Genomic DNA, 13,025 nt, shown 5'->3' with positions numbered 1-13,025 from the left:
TTTGTAGCTTATTAACAAAAAAAATTCAGAAGTTAACTTTTATCTATCCTTAAACGTAGTGAAATTTCTTTGCAAGTTTGAGTGTTCCCTGTTGGCATTTTCACTAACCATTATAAATCTTACACATTGTTTAGCTTAATGAAACTAGTCTAAAAATTACTTTTACTTCTATCTGTGGAATATGCTCCCATTCAGTTATAGATACTTTCCCCCTCAGTGTATATGAAGTACATTTTCAAGCGATTCAAATAAGTGTTAAGATAAAAAAGTTTTAATAAAATTTCAGCAAAATTTACCAATATTTCCTTTCATACGTAGCTGTACAGCAGAAGGGATATCACACTAACAATTCCTAGTTTGCTCACTGAAACCCTCAATAAGCAATTTGCCTTTGAAACCCTCTCACATTCACGTTATTCTAAATAAAAATGTAGCTCTGCAAATGCCAACAGCCACTGCTGACTAAAAGTGGTTTTGACCAACTGCCACAAGGTAGAAAGAGTGAAGAGTTAAGGAATAATAAAAAGTTGGCAGCTTACACTTGTTCAGCTTGCTTGTGCATCTCACTGTCATTTCCTGTATTAAAAATAAAAATGTTTGCTTTAAGCACTTTAAGAAGCGTTCACACAGAACTCCTCGGGCATAACATTTCTGCTGCATATCTTACATGACATTTATCCAGTATTTTATACAACTGCAGCTTGTTTGTAGATTTAAAAAAAGAGCAAAGCACAGGTTAACTTGTATCAGTACAGCCAGTACGTACCAAGGCCAAGACTAAGACCTGCATCCCCTAAAAACACCTGCACTGGGTCAGAACAAAGCGCGCTCTCACGCTGTACCCTGTCTCCCAAAGCGGCCATTCCTGGATGCCCAGGAAAAAGCACAACTAGAGCAAACATACGCTGTAATTCCTTCCACTTTGCAAGCCTCCAACCATCTTTTCTTCAGATACTTTCTGAGCTGGATATGGTTTCAAGATACATAGTAACCCTAAGGAGACTGACTTTATCCATGGACTCATGCAGCCATTTAAAATGGGTGAGGAAATTGTTTTTAAAAATTTCACACGGCTTGCGTTTATTAGGGAAGACAGCTATTACAACACACTATATTGGATCCAAACCAGAGGATAAAGGATAAAAGTCAAAGAATTTTCTCTATCCTTTTAAAAATCCTCAAATATTTTGGGGGGGGTGGTGGTGGGGGCAACACCAAAAAAAAGCAGGTATTTGACAACTACCACTTTGAATTACTGTATTTTGGGGGACTGTTTTTCTATCAACCTGTATGGAACATGGACTTAAGTGTTTATCTAGTACTTGTAAAAGGCCCGCACACTCAGGTGCTCTCTACCTGCACACTGCATTCTGATGCAAACACAAATACACTTCTTGACCTTTGAATCGTTCTTTGTGAATATCTGACCGATTTTCGCACATGAAGGCAGGATGTGCAACGGAACAATGTTCTGCTACGATTTCATGCGCTGGCTACAGAACTACAGAGTATCTACCACTCCGTGGCCTAATGCTAATAGAGGAATCAAAGCCATCTTCATCACTACAAATTTTAAATAATTAAAAAAGAATAACTGCCTTAAATTACTGCTTGGTATTTTTAATATACTTACCCAGGAAAGGAATGTGAGTGGTTCCAAAGAAATAGGTCCTTGAACAAGCCAGAGGTCCCTTTGGAGATACACACTGCACTACCTAGTTGTCAGTAGTAATGAGATACAAAAAGACCTTAGTAAAAAAAATATTGGTGCAATAATTAACAATAAGCTAAGTTCCCCTTTAGTCTTCTAACCACTACAGGAGGTGTACAACACAGACTTAACTGGATTTTTAAAAAGCAACTTACGTTTTCAAAGGTATATTTCACTTTTGACTTGACCTGAATGGTTGAAAGACTTTGGAAAGGAGATGAGCTCTGACTTCCATAAGCGTTAAGCACGTGTTTTCAATTTCCTATGTCAACTGCTCTTTTCATGAAGAGGAAAGTGTGTCACGTTCCCATAACTATGCTTGCACTTGGTCTTATTTACTATTTTCATGACACCCTATTAAAACAGTATCACCTGTACCTGTAAATAAACCACCTTTTTAAGAACAATGTCAGAATCTGAGGACAACAGATGGAGCAAGTACATCAGAATAAAATTGTACTTGCATTTTGAAAGATATCAAGTGGTCTTAATGGGAATGTTAACAAGGGGAGAAAAAAACAAAATCGGAAGTGTTTTTACAGAAACAGGGTTAGACAGAGCAGCAAATGGAGGATGAGATTTCACTGGGATGCTAAAATAATCCTTTCTCAGGCTTTTGACACATGCAATGTGTCCAGTATACCCACGTCCATCCATCCTTAAGGCAACTATGCATGAAATGTTGTCATGACAAGATCATAAATTCATTCCCTCAATCATACGTTCACTCCACGATGACCTGTACTCAACCACATCCATCTCCTCAGCAGCACAGACTTTGGACTCGCACAACTGACGGACACTCCCAGAGCCTGCGGAAATCGGCTAGCAGGGAGAACTACACAACGCAATCTGCACACTACCTCTCCTCCTTCGCTGCGAGTTACCTTCTTGATGCACCCAGCCCAGCCAGCCAGAGGATCTGAATTCCCTGGGGTCGCTTCCCCAGTTACGTCCCCTGCGCGGCGGTGCAACAAGCCATCGACCTCATCATATGTTTTAAAACTAAGCTTTTACTTGAAAATGGAAACAAGTTAATCTTACAACTTGATCTTAACATTCTTCGAACACCAGAAAGATTTTCAGGGTTTCATAAACTGCTCAGTTGCTGAAGCATATACTGAAATTTGGATACACGTAAGTATCCTGTGTCTATTCACAAAGTCGTTATCAAAAAAAGTGTCTGTCCATTTCTTTTTAAGAAATGGCTAAACAATTCTGATTAAAATAAAATCTGTGTGTCAGAGTTAAGTACATCATATGCTACCGCTCGGAAGATTTTCACTTTATGGCTAGGACAAATGTCCTCACAAACAGCATTTCCCTCTCCCCCACCCACACATTTACAGCACCACGAGCATTTAAAAAGTTGTCTTTTTACAGAGGAAAAAAATACTTTAACTCATTCAGCAGTCCCCAATTAAACATCCAGTATAGTTTGACTTGGAAAAAGAAAGAAAAAGGAACTTTGTTCCTTAAACTGACCGACTGTTAAGGTAACATATGCTTTTATATGTTAAGAAGAATTGGGTACTTAACTCATGGAAGGTAAGCATTTTAAGGGCTCAAAAAAAAAAAAAATGTACGAATAAAAAGAAAATATACACTGCTTCAAAATATCAGATAACTACTTAAAAGCCTTACCATATGCTTAGCAGTGCTTCCACCAAGGCCAGTGTTTCGAACAAGATGTCCTTCTGATGGAAAATTAAAGTTACCAGAGTTCAAGTTTTCCTTAGTTGAGTGGCTACCAAACAGAACAAAGGGCTGCCGGCTAGGGCTAAGGAGAAAAGAAGGTATCACCACCAAAAGACTTGAAGAAAACTTGCAAACAACAAAGGAAAACAAAGTTTTCAAGTCTGATGGACCAACTATTGAATTTCTCACTAAAAGAGTAGGACAAAAAAAAATTTACTACAGCTGCAGAAAGCTTCCCATTGAAAAGACCAAGTTCCAAAGACAAAAAACCTACTTGAATTAACAGGACTATAATTTCTTTCATATACAAGAACATACCTCAAGGCTGTTTCCCAAATGCTATTAGAAGGCTTTTTTTCCTCTTTTTTAAAGTAAATTGCCTTGAAAAGCTGACTAGTTTTAAATGTACCATCTCGAAAAACCCTGAAATGACTATATTGGAATTAAACAAAACTATTTTGGTTTCAGTTCTGGCTTTGGGCCCAAGACTCAGCTGGAGAGATCAAGGTTTTTCTTTTCGTTATTTAAATGCAAACAACATAGGATGCTGAAAGCAATAAAGGACATTGAACTCCACTGCTTAATTCCAAATAAAGAAGAATCTGCAAAGACATTCAAGTAGCTAAGCAACCTTTATTTAGCTCAAACAGCAGAACGCTTGGTTTTGCAACATATGACAACAACCTTTCCCTCTCAGTTAAAATTCTATGCTGAAATAAAATAAAGCTGACCTGCATTGCCCAGCTTACATGGGCTAAGATTTGGGTTTTTAACTACCCTGACTTAAGCATTGGTCTTGTGCATGTTGTGACTCACAAAGGTATACTGACTTCTTCAACCTTCATATTTTAATTGGTTTTGAGTATCATATAAATAGGACCAACACCGTCCTGTGTAATAAGTTTGAGTTTGTTTAGATATCTGACCATGAAGAAATGGATCATATTAGAATGCACAAGGTGAATGGTTTCAAACATATTGACATTGTATATGTAATAACTATAGCATTAAATCCCATGAAAATTCAGTTTATCCCAGCCAGAAATGCCTTTGCATTTTTATTTTTTTTTTTAAGTATGCAAAGATGAGATGTGATATACTGAGATGGTCCCAAAAGGAATTATAAGCATTATGGCATCAGAGGTATGGAAATAATGTATTGAGGTACTAGTGACACCACAATTTCACAGGGAATAATGAGTAATACCTGTTATCTGTTATATGGCTTGAGATCATTCCGTGACTGAAATAACTTCTGAAAGGCTGTGAGGAAGAAAAAAAAAAAATCTGACTAACAAGTAAATGAACAGAAAGTGTAATATATCCTCACGATTGTTAAGAACAAACCTGAATTATCCTTCTCAGAGAAAACTCCTGAGCCCCCCAAAACTGCTTCCAACCTCCATAAACAAACCCAAACACCATTCAGTCTCGTATATGCTTAAAAAGCAACAGCCACTACCAAAAAGCACTGTGCTATTTTTCCCCGTGCTGTATGTTACCATCAGTTATGTTTCACATTTGACACGCGCAACCTCAGCTTGTTAGGAAGTGCGCATACCAGAGCTTCCACCAAAATGAAAGTCAATCTACCTACAAATAGGGATCTGTGGTGAAGATGTAAATCAACTAAGCTCAATTGTCAGTGAACAAATGTTCCAGCTGAATTACACCAGGCAGTCCTTAGCCATCATACCATGGATAGGTAAGGTGGGTGGTGAGCTTAAAAACAACAGGTTTCTAGTCCTCAGACATGAAAGGTGAGATGGGGTAGGGAGAAAAGAAAAAAAAAAACAAACACAAAAAACACACAACAAACAAAACCCAATGCTGAATACGTATTACTTCTGCATGGATGACACTAGCATTTCAAAAGGATTACTGAAGCAGGCATACCTCCCCCGCCTGAGATTCTGATAGCTCCAGAATGAAGGGAATTTCAGTATCAAAATTAGCAAAAAAGTTGGTCCACTGGTGTTCAAAAATCATTAAATCCTAGAAGAAAAATATTCAACATTACTTAATAAGGCAAGTGTAATACCAGAGAAAGGAAGTCACAGACTGTACTGAATGAACCCCAATTACTTTAGAACAACATCGATTACATTTCACTATGCCGTGTGCTATTGCAGCCTGCCCAATGAAACAATAAGTACAAGAAAATAAATATCTTCTAAAAGATACAGACTTTCTGCTGGGTTTTAGGGGGGTCTTTTCTGGGTGGGGAGTTTTTGTTTGGGTTTGGTGGGGTTTTTTTTGGAGAGAGAAGAGGCAGGAGAGGGAAAAGGACCAGAGCCCTGCACTATCTGCTTTTAACCTAAGGACGTACACTGTTTTGAGATCACTCGTAACTCGGACCTCATGATTCCCGTAAGACTTCCAAAATGAACACTTGGACAGATTTAATTTTCAATTTTTAAACCTGCATATGGTTCTGCAGTAATTTGTATCCGACGTTAAGTAAGTTTATGGTCAGAAAATAAGGAACAGGGTGGGAAATTTGGGAAGCTCATGATATGCAAGTGGCAGACAGTCATTTATTTATCTGCATTTGTAAAAAAATTGGTAAGTGGAAAAGGAAATATCAGTAACACCTCACTACAGCAGAATAAAAAAGGAAGATGACCACAGGTAAGTGTTGCATTCAAATTAATTAAAAAAATCAGAGAATCAATAAATAGAGAAGTGTGTCATGCTGATAAAGCAGGAACCTCACAGAACTAGGCAATTTTAAAATGCTCTCAAGATTACTTTCAGCTACTTGTCACATACTAACTTGGAAGATGAGAGACATCCTGGTTTTAGAAAGTGTAGTTTTTCAGACATACAGCAGGCAAAACTAGAACTATGATTTTAGCAGTGGTATGAGTATTACACAGTGTTTGACTTCAGCCACTTCATTAATGCAATAATGAACGAAATTTAGAGAGTGAATGTTGATGAAATCTTACAAGCCTTCCAAAATACTAATAAAGCTTGTATTAGAGGTTTAAAATGAAGGCTTATATTTAAGGGGAGGAACTATCATTGGAGAATATTCCAGTCTCAAATAAGCTTTTCACAGAAGCTAAGAACTAAAAAATGCTTTTATCAGCTGATTTGGAACATGCCAATATTGTACAGAATATTCTTTTAAATTCCAAGTAGAGTTAAAATCAGAACTTCTTGGAATCAAAGCTGTGTTAACAAAAAAAACCTATGAATATATACCACCTTCAAATGCTCTTTAAGCGCACCTAGCTTCATCCTCATGGAGAAAATGAATCATTTTTAAAATCACCAGTTTCTATGAAACCAGAGTTGTATGAAAACCCCATTCATTAGGGTTTTTGGGTTTGTTTTTTTTTTTTTCCCCAGAAAATTTGAAGTCAATTTAACAACAACTTTCAGGCTCAAAATTTCAAAATAGGATAAATAAGTTTGTTTATGGGTAGACTTACCAGGCACAAGAAAACAGTCCCAAACATTTCTCTCGCTTCCACAGGAAGGGGGAAGTGAAGTATCACAGAGTGACTATTTAGACTGACAGCCTTGTAAACCGTATGACATTTTAATTTTCATTACAGCAGTTGATTAAACAACCAAATTGGTGTGAACTACCAATATTTTATTAATAAAGGATACTTACTGCTGAACTTGCTACATATTAGAAGCCTACTTAGCTGCCAAGCTAGAAACTGATAAAAAATTAACAACAAAATAATATATACTAATACTCATACATTGCTTTCTTCTCTAGCACTGAGATCAGACCATCGCATTAAAATGAGGAATCACTTTACACTGTATGTTTGTATTTCACAAAGCACCAGGGCAGCCACTGTGTGTCACTGTTATCCACTTAAAGTAGTTACAAAGCAATCACGAAAGTGGGTTTTTCCTGGAAGAATGGCTGTACGTTAAAGTGGATTTTTTCCCCCTTGCTGCAAAAGGAGGATTAACACACACAAACATACCAACTTTCTGGACTCTGTACACAGTCCTATGACCTGAAAAATAGTCGCACCATTTAGAGGAACTTTTAGGAGAATTTCAGGCAAATTAAGAAATTCGAGGAATTCAAGATGAGCTATTTCAAAGTTTTGCAGACTTTGTGGTAGATTTGAAGAAAGGAAAGAGACCCTGCGAACAACAGTATGCAGAGCCAGTAGATTAAGTACACAAGCATTATTAAAAAACAAACAAAATAACAATTTTGCTCTGCAGCTACACTGAAAGACTAGAAGTCGATTCAGAGTATTTCACACACATTACCTCAAAGAGCAAGTCCTCCAAGGAAACAGGATCCATTTTGCTGTATGTCTTCCACAAATCAACACTGACATCCATTAACTGAAAAATATTTTAAAGGCACTCCTGTGAAAAACGCCATGAAGAATGCCACAGATTCAGGCTTATGCCACATTGAAACAGACTTGCAGCACACCGCCCAGTCCAAGAGTCCTCCTTAACTCTGAATTCAGAAATATTTTTACACTACTGGTTACAAAAGAATTGACCAAATGCAAGTCTTCTGGATGCTTCAGAGACTCATCTCCTCAAGTGAGGGTTTAAAGCACGCGCAAAGTTTTGCTCGCATTTTTCAAATGAATCATTTCGTTAAGTTTTTCAAAATTGAGTTAATAGCAAAGAATAGTATCAGCTGGTGCAACCAAAAGGGAAAGATCAGTTTTCTGAAACAAGACAGACAAGAAGCAGATTCCAAGGTTACTCATCCTATGTACCAGCCAATTCTTGCTGTAAGCGTAATGTAAATTTAGGCTAAGCTAGTTTAACCTAGCAATTAGCAATACCTTCTTCCAAGTAGTAAGATGATGTGTATGAGAACACTATTCAAAAATATATTCTTAAGGGACACTTGTATCTGAATAATTTCTGTATTTACAGGGTTCCCCACCACCCACTTAATTAAAAATGCAACTGACTGGAATTTTCTTAAACCACTGCTTTACAGTTATTCCAGTTACTCATATTATTAGATATGGCAACAATGATTTCCCAGACATCACTTCCATAAACCTATCAGTACAGTAAATTCTCTGGATTACAGCATCTGGAGCAACTGTGACTTCTGTAGTGAGAGTAATAGAGCAACTGCCCTTAAAACACTGAAAAGATATTAATAAATTATCATCATTAGATTATCTTCAAGTCTAACAGCATAGAATGCACAGCAGAGGGAAAGTCAGCTTGAGGAGCTAAAAATGAACCGAGAACACCCCTTTTAATAAGGGCAGAAATATTCATTTATAGATGATTTACAGTGATCCCAAACGTACTTCCTCCCATAGATTGGTTTTTCCTCCCCATCTGTGACATATAGCAGCTGCCTAACAGATAACCATGCATAAACAGTTACGTAAAAGTTAAAAATGCCACTTCCCACTTGAAATCCCCTTCTGACTTTAAGGAGGAAGAAAGCAAGAACTCAAGCTGGAACTGGCTGAACCGCCAGAGCTAACAGGCTTACTCTTAAAAACAGATACTGAGAATTTTCATTGCTCCTTTTTAAGTCCGCAAAAGAGCTGTAAAGCCAGTATCAACTGCCACAATGAAACGGGAGAGGCTCTGTCTTTACAAAGTCATTGCCGCACTGTGTCTACACGTTTTCTCAAAGCCTCTACGGATTCATGAAAGGAATTGGCAAGGGTAATTGAAGACCCAAACAACTCCTGAATTCACAGTCAAATTTTCATTGACTAATTTCAGACATCGGGAAGGGCTATTGATACTTAGGCAGACCTCCACAAGGATGCTCACCTATTTGCACTTTGTATTTAATGATTTTGACAGGGTCACGCAACAAGATGATTACAGTACTAGTGATGGAATGAAGGAAAAAAAAAAAGCATGAAGAACAGTATCGGTGGAAAGAGTACAGTGCTCAGAAAGGCACGCTTGAACTCACATAATTTTTGAGCAAGCATGTACAGTACTACATGTGATGAGACTTTAACAATGGTACTATTAATTCCTGGGGGTTTTTCCAGTTGTCAGAAGTCAGACAAAGAACATTCTGGCTGTAAAAATGGAGGAGTGACAAGAAAAATAGGACATCTACATTTCTGTGGCAGACGTCCAAGAAAATTAAATGAAAGAAGCTTCAAACAAGTATATAAATACAAAACTGTCCTCTGAAGATGCTGTTAGAGTGTATTTAATAAATAGGCCAATCAAATTACACAGGTTGCTCAGAGTGGAACAGCAAATCATTATTAAAACTAGGAACATCATCCAAAATCTTGGCTGTTGCTGTATTCAGCAGGCTATGATGACCTAAGAATATAGGTTGATGAGAAAAGTAGATGCATCTCTTGTGTCAGAACTAATGACCCAAGAAATAGTCACTTCTGATTTTCTCAGTTCATTTCAAGGCACTTGTCACTAACCAGCTCCTCCTGCACTGCTCTTGAAAATCTATACCCATCTTGCAGAGTTAAAAAAGTGTTTTCTGTTATTGGTAGAGGAAGCTCTAGAGGAGAAGGAAAAAAGTTCTAAATCTCAACAGGGGTGCTGGGGACACACCAAACAATCATGGTTTATCCAGGACAGAGTGCTGTGTAGCTCGTAACAGTCTCTCAGCAAGACTGTGGTGTCTCCATCCTTGCAGATTCAAAACTCAGCCTCCTAAGATCCTGAAAAACTTCATCCAACTTAGAAGCTGGCCTCCTTGGAGCGGTGAGTCAGGACTAGACGATCTCCAAAGGTACTTTCCAACTGAAATTATTCCATGATTCAATTTCTGCTTCAGAATGGAAATGGAAGAAAATGAAAAATGTAACTACTTACTTCATATTTCATTGTAAAGAAGCCATCACCCCCAATTCCTTCCAGTGCAAAAGCCTGCACTATTGGCCACTTTTCAACAATGAACATATCAAATATCTGTAGATGACCTGCAAAAGAAATGTTTCACAGAAACATTCTCTCACGAATACTGTCAGTTTAATTTTCTGTGAGATCTTAGGGTTGTTCTGAGATTCTAATAAAGGATCTCAATTATCCTGTCTTTGTACAACTTAAAATCTGTAATTGAAAAATGTTTTTTGTGAAGATGGTAGCTTTTAGAAACTCCTTTCTTTACACCCCAAATTTTGTCCCTTTTTTCCAGCTACCACTCTAGTAAGAGATACAACATCTCCTTGCAAATGTCATTCCAAGCCCATTAGCAAAACTGTGCCCGTTAAAATTCAAAATACTAAACAGGGAGCTCTGCTTACTCCAATTTCTTTAAATATTTGGCCTTAAGTCAAATACTGTCAACATCATCCCCATATTAATCAGAATTTTAAGTCGGGGGAGAGGAAAGCTATTCAGCCTGGTACTCATCGGTGAAGCTGTGAGCCATGTGAAGTGAAGTGTGATTATCATCCCTAAGCTACACACCTTCTTTAGATACTTCCTAACAAAGAACCACCATCCTCCCCCCATGCCCTGACCCATTCATGATTTTTCAGGCAGTCAGAGCATACCATCCTTTCCTCAAGAGAAGCAATGAGGAATTAGGAATTAAAAAAAAAAAAAACAAACCCATACCAAAACTGAATTAGCTTGGTTTGAACTTACATGGTTCAAAAATAGAAAGCAATTTTCTTTTTTTTTTTTTTTTGTTTTGTTTGCCTCTCACCTACTGTACCATGGACCAAAAACCCCACACGCTCACGCTGCACGGTGAAGTACATCCACTGCATTGCTTTTGCATTATTCACTGTTGGGGATACTGCAAAGTACACTTTACTGAACAATGTAAGATTACACTGTTCAGGCTGCAAGGCTGGCTACAGATCATAACAGGAAGTCATGCAGTCCAGTCTTTTCAGTGCTAAAAAAGGAAACTCGCATAACGAAATGTTTAGTCTTTCCTTACATAAAGAAGTATTTATCCGGAGCTCCCATCTGAACAGAGAACTTCTGTAGCGGCAGAACACACTTCTCTGAATGTGAATTATTTCTTTGCCTCATGCTGTGAGCATTCACTCTTCAGATGAAGTCTAAGGGCTTACATTTTTCAGAAAGAAACCCAACTCTTAAGTAAAAAGAGGCTAAAAGGAAGCTATTGACATATTAATCCTTACTTCTTACCAAAGGCAAGGAAATCTTCATTCCCTGAACCGCATGACTTGCGTGCTGCAAAACACTTACACTATAAAACAAGCTAACCTACCTTGGCAGCTGTACGGAATACCAATGCGACTGCAGTCTCGAACCATGTCTACAAAGCTGGAAATTTTGAATTCCTCTGCAGCTTCTTCATCTTCATACTGAAAGAAGTCATTTAAAATAAAGTTTGATTAGGCATGCCTAATTTGATTGTGAGTTTTGCACTAAAGAGAATATGTATTGTACTGTTGTAATTCCATAGCAAATGTCATGTAATCCACTAACTTATTATCCACAGCTTCCAGAAGCTAAAGAACCTCTTTAGTATCTATATTTTGAAAACTCCGTCATGGCAGGGATGTATTCAAGCCAATGGAAATTGTTCTTTAAAAATCAAACTTCAGAGCAAGGTTTTTAATAAGGTTTTACAAAGGCATAAATATATACTTTATTTTCAGCTTTCAGTGACGTCTTTCGACATCATCTACTAGATTCTGGACAATTCTTAAACAATAAAAGATTTTGTGACTATTAACTGATCCGCCACAAAAAACTTGCCACTGGGGGGGGGGGGGGGGGGGGGGGAGGGAATTTACCAGCTTAACAACATTAAACCAGGAAAGCCAACTGACAAGATACGCCTCAAGTCACAGAACAAGCAATAAGAACCAATTGCTGTCTGAGGGAGAGGCATATATAGGAAAAGGAGGAGGAAAGAAGAGGAGACACCACCATGCAACACTATCTTGCTGTTTCACGCTAGTAGCAGACTGAAGAGCAGGAGCGAAGAACAAATATCATACTTATGGCTCAGAAAAGCATAAAAACTAGACTGACAAATCACACAAAAATCACTTTTATAACAGAACAAAAAAAATTAGAAATGCTCTCTGATTTTTATCTGAAAAGGCAGTTTAGTAGCAAGTCTGAAACCAACAGGCCTAGCACTGCTGGCTACTTCAAGAGTCACTTGCGTTCTGGAGCAAGATCAGAAGGCGGTGGCGTTTTGTCTCTTTTTTTTTTTTTTTTTTTTTTTTTTTTAATGTACAGTGCTCTGAACTTAATATCAGGGTAAATTACATGATCATGAACTTTTTGTATATAGCTCTTGTGAGCTTCAGGGTACACCCAACAAATTTACTTTAAGAACAAGTTCTTTTAAGACAAGCCTGAATTTAAGACGCAGCCCAAGTTCCTCCATGATGTGTTCTTTCTTCAATCCCAGGAAGCCAGATCAAAGTGTCAGTTCAAAGCCAAGCCCCAAACAACTGCCAGTTTCTCAAGACTTAAAATGCCATTAGAATAAGAACTTGGGTTTTGGCAGGGTGCTAAAGGCTTGCTCACTATCTGCTATTGCAGGTATAAATACAGCCCGTTCCATGAACAGTACAGTCATGACGCCCAGAAAGCTGACACAGTATGCATCAAATGTCAGTACTTTATCTTATTTGGCCATTTTGAAAACAGGCATTCTTTAATAACAGGTTATCTCTGCCGATAACTAGGATATTCACTT

The 13,025-nt window shown here is 37.8% G+C and overlaps 1 protein-coding gene across 1 annotated transcript in view; it reads right to left on the bottom strand.

Annotated features, from left to right (window-relative positions):
- DNAAF9 (dynein axonemal assembly factor 9) overlaps window positions 1-13,025 on the bottom strand; it is an 80,024-nt gene that overhangs the window by 44,916 nt on the left and 22,083 nt on the right. Inside the window, exons 5-12 of the mRNA XM_076337514.1 lie at window positions 11,574-11,670; window positions 10,199-10,305; window positions 7,664-7,741; window positions 5,306-5,404; window positions 4,617-4,672; window positions 3,356-3,491; window positions 1,634-1,715; window positions 540-576 (exon numbers count right to left, since the gene is read on the bottom strand). Of these exons, the coding sequence (XP_076193629.1) occupies window positions 540-576; window positions 1,634-1,715; window positions 3,356-3,491; window positions 4,617-4,672; window positions 5,306-5,404; window positions 7,664-7,741; window positions 10,199-10,305; window positions 11,574-11,670 (692 nt within the window). The remainder of the gene's footprint in view (window positions 1-539; window positions 577-1,633; window positions 1,716-3,355; window positions 3,492-4,616; window positions 4,673-5,305; window positions 5,405-7,663; window positions 7,742-10,198; window positions 10,306-11,573; window positions 11,671-13,025) is intronic.

Source organism: Aptenodytes patagonicus, chromosome 4 (genome assembly GCF_965638725.1).
Source record: "Aptenodytes patagonicus chromosome 4, bAptPat1.pri.cur, whole genome shotgun sequence".
NCBI classification, from domain to species: Eukaryota; Metazoa; Chordata; class Aves; order Sphenisciformes; family Spheniscidae; genus Aptenodytes; species Aptenodytes patagonicus.
The sequence above is the reverse complement of the archived record's forward strand: the minus strand, read 5'-3'. Positions and strand labels throughout refer to the sequence as shown.